Here is a 22131-nt window from a genome sequence, read left to right as displayed (position 1 = left end):
AAACTCCTGAGATAAGAGTGATCCACAAGTGCAGGATTTTAATCCTCTTTCATTTCCTCATAGAATCTTTTACACTGGCTACAAAGAACTGCAACTGCCCTTCAGAAAAGGAGGTGAAAGCTCCAGTGAAACTCTCGTTTCTTTGAAGTATTCCTGAAGGCTTCAAATCCTTGTAAAAATTTTGTACTATTGCACAAGTAAAATGTGAAGACAGAGTTATTCTGTGTCAAAATCTCATAGTAAATTCTGCTCAATAAATTCCTGGTGCCCTTGCAAACTAAGTACGTGTTTCTGCTGCACCGGGTAGTTTTAAAGACACGCATTAGAATACATATGTATTTGCAGTTTTGACAAATACTTTTAATACAAAGCAAAGTGTCACTTCAGAGGAATTTCACTCAGTATTTTGAGCACATTTATTTACAGGCCACTTTTCATCACACCTGATAAAACCTGAAGACTTACTAGTAAACTCAACTGAACAGCATTTTCTCCCATAATTATTATTAATGCCTCTTACCTTTACAGAGTAAGCCAGAGAAATAGTGACAGCCAGTGGAAGTCCCTCAGGAACGGCAACCACAAGTACAGTAACCCCAATAATGAAGAATTTAACAAAATACTGAACATAGACAGGAGTGCACTCAGGCAACCACTGCTTCTTGTTGACCACAAACGTGTCAATGGCAAAATATAGTACCAAAATTATTACAGTGATGGCAGACATCACCAAACCTGAAAAGAGAAATATTCAATTACTATAAACCAAAACACAATTAAAACCCTGTGCAATTAGAAACTACATTAGAATTCTCTTATTCTACATGATGCTTTTCACCAGTACCAATAATGATGATAATGATATACTCTACAATGCAGAAAAAACATTACTATAATGCATTTACAACAGCCCTGCGTTTCGGGGAATAAGGAAATGCTGAACTGTACAGAACAGCTGAATCATACCATGTTAACTTTTAAGCACCACCTTACTGCTGCCACTAAAACTTCACAGTCAGTCTGGTTCCACAGGAGCTCGCTGTTACTGAAGCTTTTTCCCTTTAGTGCAGTAGTTTGACTGGTACAACATTCAGCTGTCCTTTTAACCTCCACCTTTCACAAATTACTAGTCTATCGATATTCAAACACTCATCTCTTTTAAATAAGCTTATCTTAAGAGGCTTGAGAAAAGGAGTCTCCTGTAGTTTATGTTGCTGTGTAAGATATTTTAGCAAAGCCTTATTGATGTGCCTGGCTGAATACAATGAGGCAATGCTGCAGGATCATCCACAGAGCAGGTTTTCCCTGCTTTTATTGAAAATGTGATAAATACCAATGTGTCCAAGGCTTCCCTTTTCAAAGGGCCATTTGTAAACCGTGCGTATTTTTATGAAGAGAGGCTCAAGAGGTCTGACACTGACAATAGAGCACAAGAGACACCAATTCATGGAAGATCTCAGGGACTTAATATGCTCTCCCAGTGACACAGACTTTCCTAAGCAAGCACTCCCCCTCTGCAGTTTTGTGCCTGGATTTGAGCATACAACTGCAAACTCCATTGGAACATCTATTTTGCCTTCTATGATTGCTGCTCTTTGGCAGGTTTCTAAGCAGCCATTAAGCCTGCATTTCAGTGTAAATTAATTTCTCTCTAATGAGATCATACGGTAGAAGCAGAATGCTGTGAATTTCATGTCTTGACTGGGTAAGCTGAAGAATGCTAAGGTTGACAGGAAACAGATGAGCCACGGAGACTGGTATATGCCAGAGGATAAAGGAAAACCATTAAAATATTGTAAAGGCAAATACCCATGACAATGCAAGACATCCCCACATACTGCCCAATGACAAAGAAAAATCAAATGAGGCAATAATTAATTAATTGAATTCCTATTACTTGCCACATTTTGTTTAGAAATCCCCGTATCGCTTTAAAAGCGACAGTCACGTCTCTGCTGAAATAGCAAAGAGAGTAATAAACAGAAGGCAATGTAGAAAGGTATTTAAGGTATTTAAGATATTAATGATCATGAGAAATGAAGTGGTTTTATATCAATGCAACTGCTGTACAACTAACAACAAAGCAGAGACTATTAAGGAATATGAAACTGGCCAAAGCATGAAACTGGATATGAAAGAGATGATACCCATAGATTCTGAGCCATGCACTGTTCAGGTGGAGACAGAAGTGGCTTCATGGTGTTACATGATCAACTAAGTGTAAAGAACTTAGAAAGGAATGAGAAGGAATAGCAGGGGTAAAATCAGACTGGTAAAGAATGATAAAGGAGACTGAACAGAGGTAAAGTTAGGAATCTGTGTAGGGCGTCTGCCAAGGATCCGATAGAGATCAAGTTCTCTTTAACACCACTAGAAAAATGAACCTAATGAACATTATGTCATTATGAAAGAGTTTCACTTTCTACCTACATGTTGGAGAAGTGTTACTTCTAACAGTAGGGACCAGGTGGTACTGAATGTGTCATGTTTGGGTAAAAGGCAGGAATATGGATATTAAGAGAAAACAGAATGCTTTCTGAATCAGTAAGAGGAAATGCTGTGTGAGTGGTATTTTGAGATGATATTAGAGATTCTGAAACTGTGTACTCAGAAGTTCTAAGTGGAGAGGAAATTAAATTTGTAATGACTGCATCTGGGAATCTTAACTATGACAAAAGCTACATTTCATTTTGATTCAAATATTCATTATAATCCAAGTTGCCTAGAGCTTCCAGTTTCTTGACAGTCAAAGCTAAGTTTTAGGAGAATAAAAGATCTTCAATACCATGTAACTATCTTTAGAAAAGCATTAAGATGACCCATTTCTAAATACTGCAGTAAGAGGCCCATCCTGTTTTAAGAATAACTGTCTCTAAACCCCTTTATTGCCAGTATAACATACTGCTTCCTCAGTCAGTTATCCAGTCATACCTGCTTTGCCTATCTGGACTGCCAGCTTGGTCAGCTTTCCCTGAAGAACAGATTTTTCCTTCTTGTGCATGTTGGATTTCTTCTTGTCTTTGTCATCTCCCTCTCCCCCTTCTGCACTCTTCAGCGGCTGCATCTCCATGGCAGCAGCCCCATCCTGCTGCTTGGCTAATAATGCAGAACAGAACAGTTACTCCAAAACTATTCATTCCTTTATTGTAGTGTTGATACTGAATTCAATCAGCAACAGTCATTGAAGGGGCTGACTGCAACACAAATGACTGTTTCTGTGCACAGGATTACACTTCACTCCCATGGCAGTCAGACATCCCTGTGAGACCCAGGGGTGTTCTGCATGGCACAAATGTACAAGCACACCCATGTGCACCCCATAAACATGGGGATGAGTGCTGCACTCTTTGTCAAGCACCGTGAAAGTCATTGGGTTGTATTTATTGGTTGATCTTTTTAAACCACCGATGACATTCTGTGTTATACACATATATATCACTTAATGTCTTGCAGATTACTTGGCAAGTAACAGGACATCAATACTGCAGGTTTTCCTAGAATAGATCTCAAATGCTTTGGCAAATAGACACTCTGTGTTTCTCTAAATGTTGTTACGCCTCATAGATTACAATGCACCTTCTTACAGTCACACCTTTAATGAAAACATTTTAAAGGTAATGTAGTTCCACAGATGATCTACGGACCTCCTCTCTTGACCGCATGGGCACCGCAGAGACCAGTGGATCACATTACATGAACTGCTATTCTAGGTAAAACCAGACTTTAAAAGTTTCCTTAGCATTCGGTATTCAAGTAACTTTACCATCCAATGGTGACACCATCATCAGTCTCACATTAAAAAAGCACATAATTTGAAGGCCAAACCATCCGTTCTTGAGAGAACGCTAATGCTCATATAAGGAAACTTTATTTTCGTATCAAAGAGAGAGACATGTTTTTTTAAAGCAATGACATTCCAGTTTATATATGTGTATGTATCTGGTTTGTATCGAACACAGACATAAGTAAATTAAACAGAATGAGATGAAACAGCTTTGCTTTGACATTCGTGAAGAGCTTGTACAAAACTGTGCTTATTTGATCTGGAAATCTAATTCGACTATGTAACCTTAAATCTTACTTGTTTAATACCATTTTATGTAATGCTTTTCTACCATTAACCACTGAGCTTATCTGTTCAGTTTCTGATCTGTCACCTCTACAATCCTCAGTACTCTCTGAGAAGAGAAAGCTATAGTTTAGTTGACTTCCTTGGCATAACCCAAAGAAATTGTGATAACTGTGTCTCGTACAGTAGAAAGGGAACCATGACTTCGCTTCACAGAAAGCTAAATATTTATTTCAGTTCCTTCCTGAGACTGAACATTAAATAAGGAATGTCCAAGATTATTAACCTTCCTATTATTTATCCTTATACTATACTCTTACATTGCTGAATAACCTCTTGGCTTTTAGGTTTCCTTTTGTTACTGGTTTACCTTCTCCCTGCAAAAGAAAATGTGTCCATACAATGCCATTAAACACCAAGGGTGATGAGACATATCAAAAATAGGGCTGGAAATCCACTAACAATACATAGCATACATAACTTGCACAAGAAAATGGATTTTAAATGAGCTTTGTGACATGAAAGTATTATCTATAAATGGCTCATTAGAAATACTGCTCTTTTCTTATCCTAAATATCTGTAAGTCATAAACACCTTGGAAGGTTTGTCAGGTTTGGTTGGTTGGGGCAGGGTTTGACATTCTGTTTGAACAACAGGGCCACTTTTACACACAGGCACAAATCACAGGTTTTCATGTTACTTTTCAACAGAATTTAACTACATGCTAAAAATAAAATCCACAACCTCCTTAATACGAAAGAAGATTACCTTTGTTCTGGCTGTTCTCCATATTCCCATCCTGCATTTTGCCTATATGATGAGAAATTTCAACAGACAACAGACAGTAAACAACCTTTGCCCAAGACAGAACATGAGAATGGGAATTTACATAAAAAGGGCAGACAAAAGCAATGAGCATGTTACAGATACTTCTTTATGGTCAGAGACCATTGTTATTATACATCTACTTAGGACAACTTAGCTGGACACGTTCATGGACTGCAGTCAAGTTCAATGTTGTAACATGTAAAATATTAAGTATCAGCACATGATTTTGAGCAAATTGCAGAAGTTGAGAGGTTGAAACTAAAAAAAAGAATCCAGTGGAAATTAGTATCTGAATAATATTCCTGAAATGAAATTTCAGAAAACTGGGACTTCAAAGAACCACAGGTATCATTTTGGCACACCCCAGTATACAGCCTGACTATCTTAATGTAGTCCAGAAGGAAATTCACTATTTTAGTAAATTAAGACAAAATATAAATAATTGTGTCAATGAATATGAATAAAAATGTAAATCACAAATGGTTTTTAACTTGCATTTTCCTCACTTAGTTGCATTACTTAGCAAGTTAATCCAGTAAATACAAGTGCTATGCAATCGTTCTAGAGTCAGATTTATCCTGAAGAAATATTTGCCAAGTGCATCCAATTTCCCATTTTAGCTACAGAGAGCCTCAGCATTGCAAAGTCGTTATGTGAATTCTTTCTTTTTAAAACTGAAAATACACCATTTGAAAGTGTCTGTGAAACACCAATGGCAGAACACAAACTGGAGCGTACAAAATTTAGGTACTGGAATCACCAGCAAACAATTTCAAATGTATTCAAAATTTCTTGGTGGGACCCTTGGGAAACTTTCACAGTGACATAGGAATTTATCTTCTTGAAAAGACTGCTTGAGTTTTGTAAATGGGAGAGTCAGAAGGGACGACATTCTCTTTGTATAGTTATGCATAATGCCCAATAAATAATGCTAAAGAAATTTAATAGTTAAACCACCTTTACAGGGTTTCTGACACATTCCAGTAAGAAATGTATCATTAGAGTTTATAAAACTATAAAGGCTAAGATGCATTTCCTGCATCTTTGTATTTTCAGTGATTGGGAGATCACTAAAACCTCCCCTGTCCGAAAGAGGACAAATGGCCAAATCAGCCATGAATTCATCACTTCACCCTGTGCTAGCAAGCTGCAGGAACTGAGAACCTCCGGAGCACAGGAGGCCAATCACGGCAAGGGGGTCTCAGTAGGTATAATCATCTTGGTGCTCCAATGGATTACTGACGTAAACCCTTCAGCATCAACTGCTTGTCTGGATTTCTAGCTCTGTTCCCACCTTGGCTGTCATAATACATAGTACCTTCCCCTTTGCCATGAGACATGCATGGATGAACCCGAACAAAACCAAGTTTGTTTTTGCTGTGGAATTTCCTGAAGAAATTGTACATAGAGTGGACAGTTGAACTTGCTATTTCTCTAATGGCTATTTTTTTTAGAACGGTTTTTAATAAAGTTAGTGGAAGACATAAAGCATCTCTAGAGATTCTGATTTCTGGCTAGAGGATAAAGCCTTCCTTAAGAACTGGAAAACCCTAATTTAGAGCAGTCTGCTCTATAGCTCTCTTTTCAGAGCACAATTCAAAACCTTAAAGCAGTGTAATTGATGATTCTGCCATTTAAAAACCAAAACAAACCCAAGTCCAAGGCTTGCATAAGTGGAAAACACAACATATATTGGTTTTTTTCTGTGTAAATCCAAGTATTTAATTTGATGCTACATATTTGCTGTTTAATAGTAGTATTATAATTGTTGTAATGAATTATACTGACAGTTCATCTACCCTGGCTACCTCAAACCAGCAGGACACCAAATGGGTAATCACTAACAACAGCGAGAGCACCAATATGTAAGAACTATATTCTTAACCTCAGCAGCTACATTAGGTTAGCAGCTGCATTTAGGTTGTTGGAGCAAGGGGAGAGTCATCACAGCTAGTTATTTTATGATTATGTAGATAGAATAACAAAGAACAGGTAATTTGAGTAATGATGACAGAGAAAATATAAAGAAAAGAATGTAAAGGATTTATTTCCTCCTGTTCAAAACAATTTTAAGCTTGCACTTGGCTATAAATTATGAATAAAGAAAGAAATTAAGAAAGAAAATGAGCTGACAGAATCACTACTGCTGAGAGATCCTTTCTCCTTTCAGTTAGTGCTAGGACCAGAAATACTATCCCATCTTTCTGGGTTTTGTGCATTGTTTAGAAACATTAAAGGGATGAGTATTTATTGATATTTGATAATGTTTTATATATAATTCTTTTAAAAATTGTAATCTATTTTCCCATAATGTTGCAAATCTTTTCTTCTTTTCTTTTTTGAAATGAGTAAAAGGAACAGTGTTTGGGCCCTGGAGTCCAATTCTGCGTTTATTTTTATCACTTTTCCAAGCAAGGATGAAAAATCTAGTTTATTGTAAGAACACAGAGCCTCCTGCTATGACTTGCATTCTGCCGTTGCTTTGAAGGTTCTGAATTTGAATATAACACATTCTGCATGTTGCCCTTGCCTTACTAAAATTTGTCCTTTGGAAAGCACCCATGGCACCGGTCTTGAGCTCCTACTCCGAAAGACAGGTACTTCTCCAAATAAACCTTCCAGGACAAGACTCCCACCTACCTCTCCCAGCCCTTTATGAGGAGTCAGTGGCACAGAATAACAAAGATCTATCGCTGGCATTAGAAATTGTTTGTACTTGGGAGGAACTGCTCGGTATCACCCGAAGCAGCTAATGGAGCTATGTTCTCATGTGCTGTGATGGAGCAGAAAAGCACAAAATACCCTGTGGATTTTCCACAAGGGCTCCTCTTGCAATGGAAATGAGTTATAGCCCTCTTCATGCCAAGTTCTAGTCTGCAGCTAGCAGGAACAGACGCACATTGCAAATCTATATATAGGGGGAAAAGTGACGTCAAATGGATCTGCAGTGAATACTTGGAATTCTCTCATGCAGGCTGGTACCAGAGCCAATGCGTTAGTAAAACACAGGTTGATTACAAAAGTACAAATCTGACTCCACTTTACCTAACAGGAAGTTTTAGCCAATTCTTCTATGCACACACTAAATAACTTCACTTACAGCTCAGAAAATACTTTAAAATACATTAAAACTGCAGATTGTTCTGCACAGTGGTGTACATACATGTGCCAGAACTGACAGAATTAATGGTACCTATCGAGTATTTCAGCTGCGACTTTTCTCTGTGTCTGCTGGGGTATTTCTAGATCAGAATATAATTTTCAGTAACAAATTCTGGTACCAAATGGAAAACCACCTCCAACACCCCGACATGGAGTAGGAATGGGGCAGTGCTCTAAAAACAGCGATGAGCGCTCCTTTCTCTAATGAAATCAAATTTGGGGTAAACAAGCTGAAATAGTGATTGCTGTTTCCCATATTTTCTTCTAAAAAATTTACCTTTTCTAAATCCACTTTAAAATTAGATGAATTTTCATTAATTACATTTCTGTAACATTTTCTCATCTACTTATTCTAAAAACTGAACATATTGCCCATAGTTTTAACAGAGACCATCGGTTACGTATTTTAATCTCAGCTACTAGAACTCAACAGATGTTATAGCAGTTCCTTCAGTACACACAGACTGTGTCACAAACCTGCACAAATTTAACACTATAAGCGCCACTGACTGAAAACAACTGATTTCTTTTGTGTGAACTCTATACTGACAACTAAGACAATATTCTCTCTGAAATGGTAACGTTTTCAATTAACAAGCAATAGCATTTCCTGAGCTAAGTACTTACTCAAGCATATAATATCTTAATTGAAGGTACTTTCTGCACAGAGGTATAGGACTTCAGGTAAAAAAATGCTTCTTTCCAGTCACATCTCAGGGAGGATCCTCTGACATTATTGAAAAAACATTTCAATATTCTTATTGAAAAAATATCTGCATGAACTTGGTCTCCTTGCTTTAGAATTTACTTTTTCCCTTCCTTTCTCCCATCCAAACCCCCTTCTGTACATATCTACTTTATTCTCTAACTCATCCTCATTGCTAAGTAGGAAAATGTGTCGTATAAACATACCAGAATTTGGCAATTTCCCAGACAATTTCAAAGAAGGACTAACCCTACTTGCCAAGAATCTGTTCTCCTCTGCACACCATGTCAGATAAGTTGAATTGTGGAAAGTTTCTCTGTTCATGTTGATCAAAGATCTGCAGAATTAATTCAACCACCTCACCTCAAAGGAGTTAAAAGCAAAAACATTCTCAGCTGCATAAAAAACTGACTTCTGCACTTTGTGCACTGAAACCAAGTGAGTATCTATCTCTCAACTCCAAGCTAAACAGGGACAGTATTGTTTCTGATGGGAAAGAATCTTACTTAAGACACTGACTTAATATCCCTCGGAACTCAATTTATATACAAAGTTCAGGCAGTAAGACAGAACATAAAAGGTATTTACCAGGCAACTAAAGCTTGATAACATGGAAATGAGGTTAGAACTATTTAGGACTCATCTCTGCCTCCTGCTGAGTGGCAGTTCTCACCCAGCAAAGCACTTAAGCAGATGCTTAACTTTGTACAGCTTGCATGACTGATCACAACTGTGACACTGCAGTCTGCAGAGGGACTGGGGGTGATACCTGGTAAGACTTTGTATGTGTACAGCTGGTATACACGCAACAAAGTACAATTATAGAGCATAAAGAATGGGGAATGATGCATTCATCATTAATTTCCTGGTTCTTGGTCTCTAAGGAATCTGAAATCACAGTGTAGGAACCAGGATGATTCAGGTTCCTGTCATGCAGCGAGATGGAGAAATGAGAAATCCTAGTTTTCCAACAAACTTAGCACGTGAAGGAGCAAAGTTAAAATCTGGTTACACGTTTCTTTTGAATCCTAATAAAATTCTTTTAAAATAGCCTCAAAGATTTCCTTTGCCATTGCTTTAAATAAGATATTGCACCAGTAAATCTTCGTACTTGTCTACTACTTGGCATAGCTATGTTAGAAGCTCTGGTTTCACATGCATAATGCAAGAATGACTGACCTGCATGGAAAAAGCATTCTATCACCAACACGATGAAAAGCAGAAATACTGTTGTCAGTATTCCTGGTGCAGCACAAGAGGGAAAGGTTTTTATGGCAAATAAAGACTAACGCATCTGATTATCACAAAAAATACAGCTGCTGCCTAGACTAATATTGACCCATTCCATTTAATACTGCTATTAGACTATTCAAAGAGATATCTGCATGCAAAGAAGTGGGGTCAAAAATCTGTACTAAGAGACAGCCAAAACTGACTACTGCAATACTTTTTTGTTTCTTTCTTGTAAATACAGGCAGGCTCATTAGATGGTCCCTGTCTAATCTTCCAAAAGAGATGCTCAGCACAGCAAAAGTAATTCCTAACACACTGTTAGCTGAAACTGAGCCAGATTCCTGATCCCAGCACTATTTCTCAGAGCTGCATGAAGACTAATGAATACTTATGAGAGTGCCACATCAGAAGAAGAGAGAATCATTTTATGATGGTGTTCTTCAGATCTATGCTGGCAAACAAGTGAAGAACTTTACAATGAAACTTCATGTAAAGGCAACTCAAAAGTTTTGAAACTAGCCTTGCTTAACTGTTCCTTTTAATTGCGGTTTTAATTAATGACAAATAGATCATAATTCCTACTTCGTCCTCTCCCTCCTTAATTCTGTGTGAATGAAGTCAGTCATAGCATCTTTGTGGCATCTCTTATAAGCTACCATAGAGTTTACGGAGTAGGATCTCTCAGAGGGCAATCACATGCACATATAACATCTGTGCTGTTCATCAAGGGAGGAGGGGATCTTACAGAGTCAGGAGAGGAATCTATCAAATACAACAAACTGGGTGTTTGTGACGTACCATTGACTAAGCTGGCATTTGCATTACCAGTGGCATTTGCACCTGCTGCACCATCTGTAGCTGAAGGAGGGTGGGAGGAGGGATGGGAAGAATCTACTGAGCAATAATGGATAAAAAAACAAAATATAAATAATAATAATAATAATAATAATAAACAACAACATGAACAAAACATGACAAAACAAAACCATTTATGGAATACTATGGCTTTGTTTTCTTCAAAATCAATCTCGTTGAAATTAATTAACATAATTTTCAAAAGCAAAATATCATTACAAAGATGTTACAAAAGCAAAAACTCATACATGGAATAACAATAAGTAAATAAATAAAATGAAAGGCATTTAATAGAGTTGGTGAGAACTGACAGTACACAATATTATGTGCATTGCATTGGTCCTTTTATGTGTGATTTGTTTAATATAATGTTATGCAAATATTAAAATGGTTGAAATATACCCCTTGAGTTTATGAATTTACACATTACATTCATTTTTACATTATTGTATTACATTTACAGATTTACAACATTATAGATCTTGTATTTTATGCCATGGTGCATATTATGATGTGTTATTGCTGATACAACCCAGTCTAACATGGGCTCAACCTATATCCTGCCATCACCTAGTTAATATGCACATTGACCTGAACAGAAACATTAAGCTTTTCAATATTGTATGTGAAAATGACAAACGAACTTTTGAGGAGAATAAGGAGGTATTTTAAATCCAAATAACAAATGGAACTGGTTTGTTCTGAGATTAAAAACGTATCAGAAAATAATTTTTTTCTGGTTTTAGCCATTATCTGCATAGGAGTGAAATTGGTCAAGAAATCTTTCCTAGCAGGAAGGTGGAAAACCCCAAAAAGGTTTTATTTCTTTATTATGAAGCCTTGTGTGGGATGGTTTAGTGTGAGGTGTCCCTGCCCATGGCAGGGGGGTTGGAACTGGATGATCTTGAGGTCCTTTCCAACCCTAACTATTCTATGATTCTATGATTATGTGTTTTATACTAGAGTTCACAAGTTTAGCCTCTACACATAATACATTAAACAAGCCCTGTTTGGTTCGCATTGGTCAATTGTTCTCAATGGAACACAGAAGTCCTGTAACGAATCCTGATTGAGACTCTTGGACTCCTTCAGCACCTTACTCATAGTGGCTGTTTGCCACTGTACTGGTTTGGTATTCAAGAAAAATAGTCTCCTTTTATTTACCAATGGTAAATTGGGAGAGGAAAATAAACAGCAGACAGGAGTTCAAAACAGGCCCTGTGTGACTACATTCGTGCAAATTTTAATTGCAAATTTGACTGCTGTGATGGTAATAACTTAAACTGTTTTGGTTACTCATGCTTATTTTTTATGCCATTTGGATACTCACACTAACCAGCGCAGCATGAACTGCTAGCAGCAAATCATGCATTCCAACATTTAATATGCTGTAATTTGCTTCAGAGTAACTGATTATTCAAGCTTAACATTAAGATTTGCAACACCAACAATGCACGCACACTTAAACGTTTGCCACGAACAATCCTGCTGATTTGAAATTATTCTTTAATTTAACTGGACTGATTCAAAGACAATTATTTTAATCATTAGTTCAACCGTGATTTGCCCCAAAGCTGCTGGCTAAAAGCCTCATCCTTTCATTTGATGTGGTACAATTCTTACTCTACCTGGAAGCTGATGTCCATCCTCCTGTTTCACACCTGCATGGTGGTTTTTAACAAAATGTTAATGAACAATAAAAGCATACACCCACAGGAGACTGAAACAAACATTTATGATCTGCAGGATTTCAGAGTTGCGGGTTCATACACAAGAGTACATTATTTGAGGCTGGGCCTCAATCTACAGCCAGCTCTGCCCAGCCTCTCCTCTGCACCAGCACAAAGCTGCTACCAACAGTAGAAAATGTGAAGGAATTTTCTTGGTATTGTAGCTATATCCAATTAGATTCAGTGTCTGCATACAAAGTTCTTTGATACACGTGTCTGTCTCTGTCTCTGGGTAATAAGTTACAAGCGCAGTGCAGTGCATTACTCTGCTACCTCTGATTTCTCTTTCCCTGTCTTTCAAGGCTATCTACAAAGAGACATCAGAGAATCATCAGTGTCCCGAGCAAAACAACACACAGAGAAGGCCAGCCCAGTTGAACAGGCGCAGCAGGGCAGATGGCTGTCACTTCCAAACAGGTACTGAGCTTCCTCTTCATCACCTATAATATCCTTTGTCACTGCCAAAACAGATGCTGCCAGACCTCAAAAGGTCCATGGCCAGGAGTCTTTCTCTTGATGGCAGCAAGATGAAACTCTAAGATACTGTTCAAAACTAGTCTGACATGGAAGAGTTTTACTTTGGGAAGTTTTGGCCTGAATGGTCCTGGAACTAACCATGCCTAGCAGGTATTGTGAATTTCTGTGTTGAAATGAAAGGGTAAACATTGCATAAAGCCTTCCGTCAACTCAAAAGGGGTTTCCTCAGAGAAACAAGTGCAGCCACTTTTTGAACATATTCGGAAATGGAAATTGTAGGTCATGAAAACCATTTGAATTTGGCCTTCCCAGCTGCAGCTTCAAATTAATAGGATGGAAATGACAAAAAGGTGGAATCACACTGCCTGACAGAGACTAAGTCAAATGTTCAGTAAAGCTATAGCTGCCCTTTTTCACTGATGGCAAAAACCACTGAAAAGTGTTGAAATTACTAAAACCCCATCTTAATTAGCCCTAAAATTACCTCTGAAAGATAAATATTCTTAGAACAAACTTGGAACGAGATTCTGAAAGGAGACTTGAACAATTTACAAGACTATGAACCAAACCTGGAAAGCACACACATTAAATCACGTTTCTGCTTATGGGTGCAAGCCATAAATTAGCAACTGGTTATGGCATCACTATATGAAGGCAAAAAGTCTATAGAGACTTCTTGACTCCATTAACTGGCATCAGACATCAAAGCTAAATTCTGTCAACATTTTTTGCTACTTTCTTGTCTCTTATGTCTTAGTCAGAACTTTACACCTTAAGAAATTACAATGTCTCTACAGTCATTAAACACCTAGGCAAGCAAAAAAGACACCATGTATCTCTATTTTACTTCTGAAGCTCAAAGAAAGAGGCTATTTCCATGGCCAAGTTGTTGGGGTTTTTTCTGAAAAAAATACTACATAGAGTTAAATGCACAAGAGCAAAACCTTAGCAAAGTTTTGGTGAGTATGGCTTTATGTAAAGAAGACATGACAATGGGAGCGTGCCCATGTATTCCCTTGATTGCATTATGTACTAAGAATCCACAATTTCACACTGGAAAAACATCTTGTTATCCAATGTATTTATTGGTTAACGGCTTTGGCTGTTTTTCTGTGTGACATGTAATGACAAAAATGTATACAAAAAAGGAAGTTGTTAAAATCATATTTATTTGTCAGAAATGGGGGAGAGCTCTGGCTACACAAAGCCCAAGAGCTTTCTTCCGAGCATCTTTATGTGTTGTGAAATTTACCTTTCTTATCTTTCTTTTCTTCTTCTTCTCCTCCAGCCCCTAGCAGGGTGAAAATGATGCCTGTCTGAGAATTCACACCCACAGCAGTTACCAGCATCCGTCCAGAGCCTTCCATGACGTGAGTACCTGAAAATATGCAGTGAGAGTTATATGTAGCTGAAAAAATAGAAAGAACCACCATTAAATATTTTATGCAAGACTTTTACTACAGTACTGAAATAAATTTGTTACATTTTAAAAATCTATACTGAGGTAATATAATTACATACCAAAAATAGCCCAATAATAGTATATTATTCTCTACCAAGAACGGATGGTTAACTGCAAATCCTAGGCTGCACCTGCATGAACCACACACATCAGATTCCCTTTCTAAAAGGAATGTTGTCACTAACCAAGTTTACATAATCGTGGACAAGTTTAGCTTCATCTAGTTAATTCTTGTAACTTTGAAGAGTTTTTCAGAGTTCTGCAACCGTTCCTCTGTGACTCCGGTCAAGCCTGCACTGACTGCACATGCAATACTGTCACATAAATGAAGTGAAAATACAGGTGCGGTTTCTTCTCATCTTGCTCAGGTGATTTACATGCTTAGAAAAAATATTTTTGAAGACAATTTCATGTCTTTAAAATTAAAAAAAGCCACACAGAGAAAAGTCTTCAAGGAGATGTTTCACTAAACCAGCAGAATGCAAACAGCAGAAAAATCTGACAGGTACTTGAAAACAAATTCATTATGAGGGATTTCTATTACTGTAATACAAACCAAAACGTACATTAAGGTTTCCTGAGAAAGATCATTTGTTTAACTAGATAATTTTACCATTATTTAAAGTAAATTCCTCTCCAGAAATATTTCATGCTTTAGTGTACAGAAATTGTTTATTTACAGCTCTTGCTCCTACACTGAACCAAACAATAGGTGCATCCAGATCATACACAGCCTCTAAGAAACCTTTTGCTTTGAGTTGTGGAAACAAAACCCAACAGAAATTCCCAGAAGTGATAAAAAATATTCTGATTTACATAGGGGAAAAATTTTATAACAGAGGATTTGCAAGAGATCAGTCTATGCATTTGCACACTGGCTATTTCTGAGATGTTTGAAATGGAGGAGCAACCTATTGTTATGACAGGTATTTAAGGCCAGTTACTGGAAGCTTATTAAAAACCCTGTAATTGAAGCTCAGGAACAAGGACAGCATCAAATGAATCATTTGTCATTTCATGTAGTGACAAATTCATAATCTAAAAGTTCATTATGGAAGCGGTATTTTAAATGGCCAAAGAGAGATATCCTTAGCAACTAGTGAATTTTAAAAGACATAAAGCAGCTCAGTAGTGCTCCTATGAAACATATGAAAACCAAATACATAATGACCAAAACCTACTGATAAGGCTATTAGTTGAAACAGACTTTATCTTTTATCCTTTAGTATAAAATTCTGTTATGCCTATTAAGCGTAAGTCACTGCGAGAACACAGAGGAAAAGCAGTAATTTCCCAACACGAATTGACAGAGCAAGGATTGGAAGTTTACTGGACTTGTATTCTTTTAAATATTCTTTCCTGTATACGAAGGAGGAAGTAGTTTGGAAAGTATGAAAATAGACTGTAACACACCAGCTGTCAGCCCTGGGGAAAAAATCACTGCACACAATAAAGACAAGTGCACATTTATACCTCCGGGTGAACTATGGGAAGACTCATGGTTAACTAGAACCTGCTCAGGAAGTATTCTATTATTTAACAATTGGTTTTAATCCTAGGTGCTACGGTTTTAAATAAATGTTAAGACCAGTCATTATTCCCCATTCGCAGCTGTGGAACACCAGAAGAATGAGACCAGATGTAATCAGAACAAGTTTACCAAAAATGTAAGATCCACTGACCTTCCTGAAGACAACACCACAGTTTCATTCATTCAGCAGCAGCACGGATTTGGTAGAGTCACTAAGTGACTTGTCCTAAACAATGCTGTGGCTGATGAGGTAAAACTTCTGGTAAGCTTATTCTCAGCTACCTTGCCCCTAATCACTCACCCACTACCATCACTAACTACCACTCAACATTTTAAAACCGAAGTGAAGCTGTTCACTGGTGCCTGTAGCTCTGGCATGTACCGCAGCAGGGCACACCTGAAACCACAACAAAAAGACATCCTCAAATAAGCTTTCTGCTAGCTCCTGAACATGGACTCTTGGCTGACTGCACCATGAGCTGGCTGCACTGAGCACGTGGGGAATAGAATTGATTTCTCAATGAGAATCTTATTGGGCATTCAGGTCTCCTAAGCCTGAATGGCCACAGAAAGATCTTTTCTCCCCTCCTTTTAAAAAAAACACTGCATTTTAGTGTATAGAAAATACACTCATTTCAGTGAGTTCTCTCAAAAGCTGAAAAAAGTGAAGATATATGGACCTGTGTCCTTATACAGATTTGTATTATACACACACACACACACAAACACTTGCTGTTCATCCAGTTGCTGTCCTAGAACATGGTAAGCAATGCAACTATCTATTTATAATCAAAATATCTTTCTCTAAATAATCAAAATCTCTCATGTTCTTAAAAGGAAAATAGAAACACAGAACAGAGAGAACATCTGTCAACACTAAACCTAATTTGAGAGCATAAATATCTCATCAGAACACTGAGAAAATTTCAGCAGAAAGAAGCCAAATAAGAACAAAAATGCACTAATGGTCAGACATATCAAAGAAAAGCAACAGACTTTCTCACTTCATTGACAACTGTTCCTGTGGCTTTGTGAGACAAAATTTGAGTCCTTAAAATGTCATTTGCTTTCTTTCATATGATTGATAGAGAAAAACATCACAGGCATACAAATTAGGACCGCCACCCAAACAACAAAACACAAGTTACATTCAAGCCTAAAGGAACAGAACGGATCTTTAAAAACCAGAATAGGCTTCCTTGTACTGGCTCAGACAAAACGGAAAATGTCTGAAACAACTTCAAAATTTAGAGGAACCTTTTTTTTAATGTTAACACCATTTAAAATATATTTCAATTAAGAACTTGCTTTTAATATTCCCATGTCTTTTTCTGAAGGACTGTTTGTACTGGACTACAAGGGTGGGTAGAAATAGCCTCCAAAACCTGGCACACACATTTATGTTTCAAAACCACTCTATTAAGAAACTACGTACCCACCAGATTTCACCTCCCTACACCAGGAAAAGACAAAACTACCTTAACCTGAAATGCCTTTCTGAACCTTTTCTTAACATTAGTTTTGTAAAACATAATTCAAACCTGTTCAGGTGCACACAAAAGCATGTTTTAGAGATGGTACTAATTTATCATCACATTGTGTTCCGCTAGCGCTATGGAAAATTCAGCGGCATCTAAGCTAAGCCACAGAACTGACCTCCTTTCACCTAACTGGCAATTTCACCATTTAAATGGCATTATAATTATATTACCTTGAATAAAGACATGGGCACTGGTAACTTCAATCAGCTGGTGTTATATAAATGGAGTTTTGGAATGAATGTGTGGTTTTCACTGATCTGCACACTAAGCACATCTTTCAACCTCGTCTTGCACAATTCTACTGGCCCCTTTCCCTCTCAAGACTGGTTTTCCAGTATTAGTAAAATCATTCTTTCACGTGCTGAGTATTTAATTTCAAGTTAATTAAATACTTAATAAATTTTGACTATTCCAAGATACAAAAGGAAGAAGTCTAGTTTAGTAAAAAAAGATAGAAACAGGTTAAATGGATAGGAAACCTATTACAGCATGTACTTCTCACACAAAAATGCCACTAAGCATGAGACTGCTCAGAACCCCCCAGGTTTAATAATAGTACTGGTGAAAGAGATCGGAAATAGAGCTGAAAAACAAAAAAGAAAGCCGGAGCCCAGCGGTTTGGGGGTTTTACACTGATCTGCTACTTCCAGCAAACTTGTGGTGAACAAAAGTTCTCGGCATGTCCAAGCAGCTGTTTCAGTCACTGCAGTTACTAAGAGGTAACTGAAATTAATAATACGGCGAACAAACCACCAGAATACCCTCTATGAAAAAAAGGAGTTTTCCAGAAGAAACTCCCCCTTCTACAAGTAATTTCAGCAACTGGAACTCCTGAAGTGAGCTGCTCAGTTCTGAACATTTCTGCTGCACTGGAGGCCCAGGTCCGAGTATTTCCTGGCAGGGAATGAAGACAGAATCAGAACTACTTTTCTCCAGAAAACAACTGACTCAGTTCCTCACTCCAGCTTCCTTTTTATTTCCAAACCTCACAAAGCACCACGGCAAGAGATTTCTTGTGTATTTGTTCTTAAATAAGCTCTCTTTCGTTTCAAATCCTTGTTGTGCACTGATGGAAATAACCATCTGTAAGAGTCAGGTTAGAATAGTGTTCTGTCAATTTCATTTCAGCAAGAACTACGCTGGGTGAGTTCCTCTATGTAACTCTTTCATACCTCAATCAAATTAATCTAAATACCTGGGGGGAAAAAAAAGGTCTAAACAGTAAGCATCATAAGGCATTTTATTACTATTATAATACATGGTACTCCAAAATACTTCGCTGTGTGCAATACTGAGGCCAGACTCATATTCAAATTGTCTCTTTAGGAGTCATGGATTTCTGTGAATTTTGAACTACACAAAACTTAAAGGGGCCCATCAGCTTCAATCAAGACAGCTGAGTAGCAGTTGGTTTGCTTACCCAAGTTGTCTTCATCGTTGGTTGATATATGCCCATGTCCACTGCAAAAATATACTATGTCAGCACAGTCTCATTTAAGCTGATCACTTATGATGCAATGGCTTATGCTACACCATGAATGCTTCTTTTAGTTCGGTCTGTTACTGAACTAAAAGAAGGAAAATGTTTTAGACAGAAGTACAGTGGAACTATATAAGAGAAGCTGCTTCCTTTGGTTTCAGGTACATCAGCCTATCTATTTCCATCTCTGCCTTCCTAGGTGGTACCGAATGTGCTATATACAGATGGAAATGAACTATCTGCTTTAGCCAGCACTTGTACTCTTCGAATTGCTTCTCAAGTATGGTAAATGACTATCTGGATGATCAAACAGGACATTAAGCACAGAACTCATTTAGTTTAATTATGTCATCCAAACTGACTGCATATAAAAATGTTGTTCCAGGTGCTGATGGTGAAAATAATACTCCCTGATTTGGGGTGTTTATCTTGCACCAAATTTAAACTCACCAAACAAACTGTGGCTGCAATTCACGTGCTACCTTTTTTCAGTTATTCCTGTCAAGCCTGAAATGTTTTTTATCTTCAACAGATGATTAAGGGAGAACAGTGGCAAGCGACATCCTGCCAACATTTATCTAAATTCCAAAAACCTACCTGGAGATAACTGAACGATGTCTTCAAGTACAAAGATAAGAGGAAAATTTATGGTCTGTCTGATGGTTTTGCAGGGGATTGATTTGGGTGGGGTTTTTTTCTTTAGACAAGTTGTATAAAAATACAGATCTGGGCTAACATCCAAGGCAAGCTGAGTTTTAACACCCACCCCCGAAAGACATGGTGCTTCACAAGTTCTCAGGTTTTGGGCTACTAATGATTTCCACTGGGCGCCTCAGCACTCACATCACTGGGATTAAACTTTGTACCGTATCGATGGGAAAAGGTCTTTCTTTTTTTTGCTTGATAGAATATCAACTCCTGAGCAAATAGAGTTTAGAGATTTTCTAATAGTGTGAGTAAAAAATCATTAGTATAAGTATGGAACAAAGGTGAGTGTACCGCTTGTTAAAATATCACATTAATTCTTCACCTTCTCTGCCATCACAATAGAGATTACATAGGAAGAGAGAAAAATAGAGTATACACTTGATTTAACTCTGCAATAAAAACGTAAAGACAAATTTGTCTCCTCTTAGCAAAGAAAACTGAGTTTTGGTAAGCAATACAAAAACATCTTTTCTCCTAACATGACTGCTTTCACTTTCTCTCCCTTTCAGGGCAACACCTTCATGTTCTTTCAGAGCCACCATGGAAATCTATGGGTATTGAAAAAGATCTGATTCACTTTAGGAATATGTGAGAGTACAAGAACCAATGGAAACCTCATGATCAAAAATCCTCTAGAACTCAGCAGCAGTTGATTTTGATGGAAGCCAATGATATTTCATAACAGAAGTTTCTATAAGAAAATATCACGATTAAAACTGTCTCTTCAAAACGAAACTGTCTGTTCCAGTTACGATGTTTACAGAACAGCACAACTGCCAGCTAAGAAAAAAGAAATGAAAAAACCAAAAAAGCACAAATATTTCAAGGACAACACCGGATTACTGATTTTGTTAGGAACAGCAACAGTGAGCTGCCCTTCCTCCAAATATCCCTGCAGGCCTCCCTGTTTATACACCAGAAGGCATCTCCAAGAGAATCCTAAATTAATCCAGAAGATAAACCAAATTACTGTAAATCTAGCAAAACTAAGTCAGTACTTTCATACACTACTTGTGGAAGGCAGAACACTTCCTCAGATTCCCTTACAGTCCATCAGGGAGCCAGAGGGACACCAAAACCTCAGAAACCCTGTCACTGTCCTCTCCAACCGAGCATTTCTGCATAAATGCTCAGCTCTTCCGCGTACCTTCCTCACACAAATGCACCCTTTGGAGTCTGCAGCTACACCACTAAGCTTTACCAGCCTCTCTTTAACATGTGTAAACACATTTTCAGGCATCCATAACTTGGAAAAATTTAGGGGTTTACAACACGAACAGCAAAAGGCCTACACTTGGCAGCACATTGCAGCAAAAACATTTAATAAATAAAACCCAGAATATTTTTAAAGAAACCAAAGATTTTTTTTTTTTTTTTTTCCTAAAAAGAGCAGAAGCCATTTGGTTTGCTGGTTTAGTCTCAGAAGTGATAGAAACTTTTTGTGTCATTTGAACAAAATAATCCAGTACACAATCTCAGGGAGCAAGATGCTTGCAGCTTGCCAAAGTTAAAATGAATTAACACGGTCTTCGGCAACACGAAGTCCGTGGCAGTGGCCAGTCCACCCGTAACGTTAGCAATTTCTTCATCTTAAGTTAATGCAGCTACGTTTGACTGAAAGCTAGCAGGGTTTTAGCAGCCCACAATTCCATATGTTACATGATAAACATTCATAACCTCATAGTCAGTGCTCTGGTTATGTGATGGCAGTTGTTGCCTGAGAATCTCCTGCTCGGGGAGGCAGGCTGGGGCAGCAATGCTGCAGGGCTGCATGTCGACCTGCTGCACCACCACATCAGTGTTCTATCTGGGGTGCCCCTTTGCTGACCCTTGTATATCCAGACAGCAAAGAGAATCCTTTCCACATATAAAAAAGCTCAAGTATATTTGAAAAGGACTGTTTCAGGTTATTACACATTGATGATGATTGTGAGATCAGCAGGCTATCACACTGTGATGACATACCCGCTGGAATCTATTGACAATCAACCTATTTAGAAACTATGAGGATTAAAAAATCACATTCTATTTAAGCAATTTACTGTATAGAATTATATTACAAAATACAAATACTACAAAGAGCTTGAATTTACCACAGAAGATAAGCTCACAGTATTCTAGTATTCTAGCGTTTCCTTCTAAGCACATTGGGTTTTCTCTATTGTATCTAGTACACACACAAAGTGTTCAAAGAGACTTTAAAAGGCTTGTTTCCTCTGAAAATACTTCATTTCTTGCATCAAACCTCCATAGCATGTACTTTGAATTACAAAGACAAGGCCAGTGTTCAAAAGATCAGTTACTAAAACCTGATGGTGTGGAAAAAATGAAACAACGCAGTGCATAAG

The 22131-nt window shown here is 37.7% G+C and overlaps 1 protein-coding gene across 9 annotated transcripts in view; it reads right to left on the bottom strand.

Annotated features, from left to right (window-relative positions):
- Window positions 1-22131, bottom strand: part of ATP2B2 (ATPase plasma membrane Ca2+ transporting 2) — a 388712-nt gene that overhangs the window by 77749 nt on the left and 288832 nt on the right. For 7 of the 9 annotated variants that reach the window (XM_065687047.1, XM_065687048.1, XM_065687052.1 and 4 more), the window contains exons 8-12: window positions 14314-14439; window positions 10798-10890; window positions 4839-4880; window positions 2932-3096; window positions 521-735 (exon numbers count right to left, since the gene is read on the bottom strand). In XM_065687047.1, the coding sequence (XP_065543119.1) occupies window positions 521-735; window positions 2932-3096; window positions 4839-4880; window positions 10798-10890; window positions 14314-14439 (641 nt within the window). The remainder of the gene's footprint in view (window positions 1-520; window positions 736-2931; window positions 3097-4838; window positions 4881-10797; window positions 10891-14313; window positions 14440-22131) is intronic. The other 2 variants (XM_065687049.1, XM_065687051.1) reach the window with 1 other exon arrangement.

The sequence above is a fragment of the Lathamus discolor genome, chromosome 7 (genome assembly GCF_037157495.1).
Source record: "Lathamus discolor isolate bLatDis1 chromosome 7, bLatDis1.hap1, whole genome shotgun sequence".
Taxonomy (NCBI): domain Eukaryota; kingdom Metazoa; phylum Chordata; class Aves; order Psittaciformes; family Psittacidae; genus Lathamus; species Lathamus discolor.
This window is presented reverse-complemented; position numbering and strand designations above follow the sequence as displayed.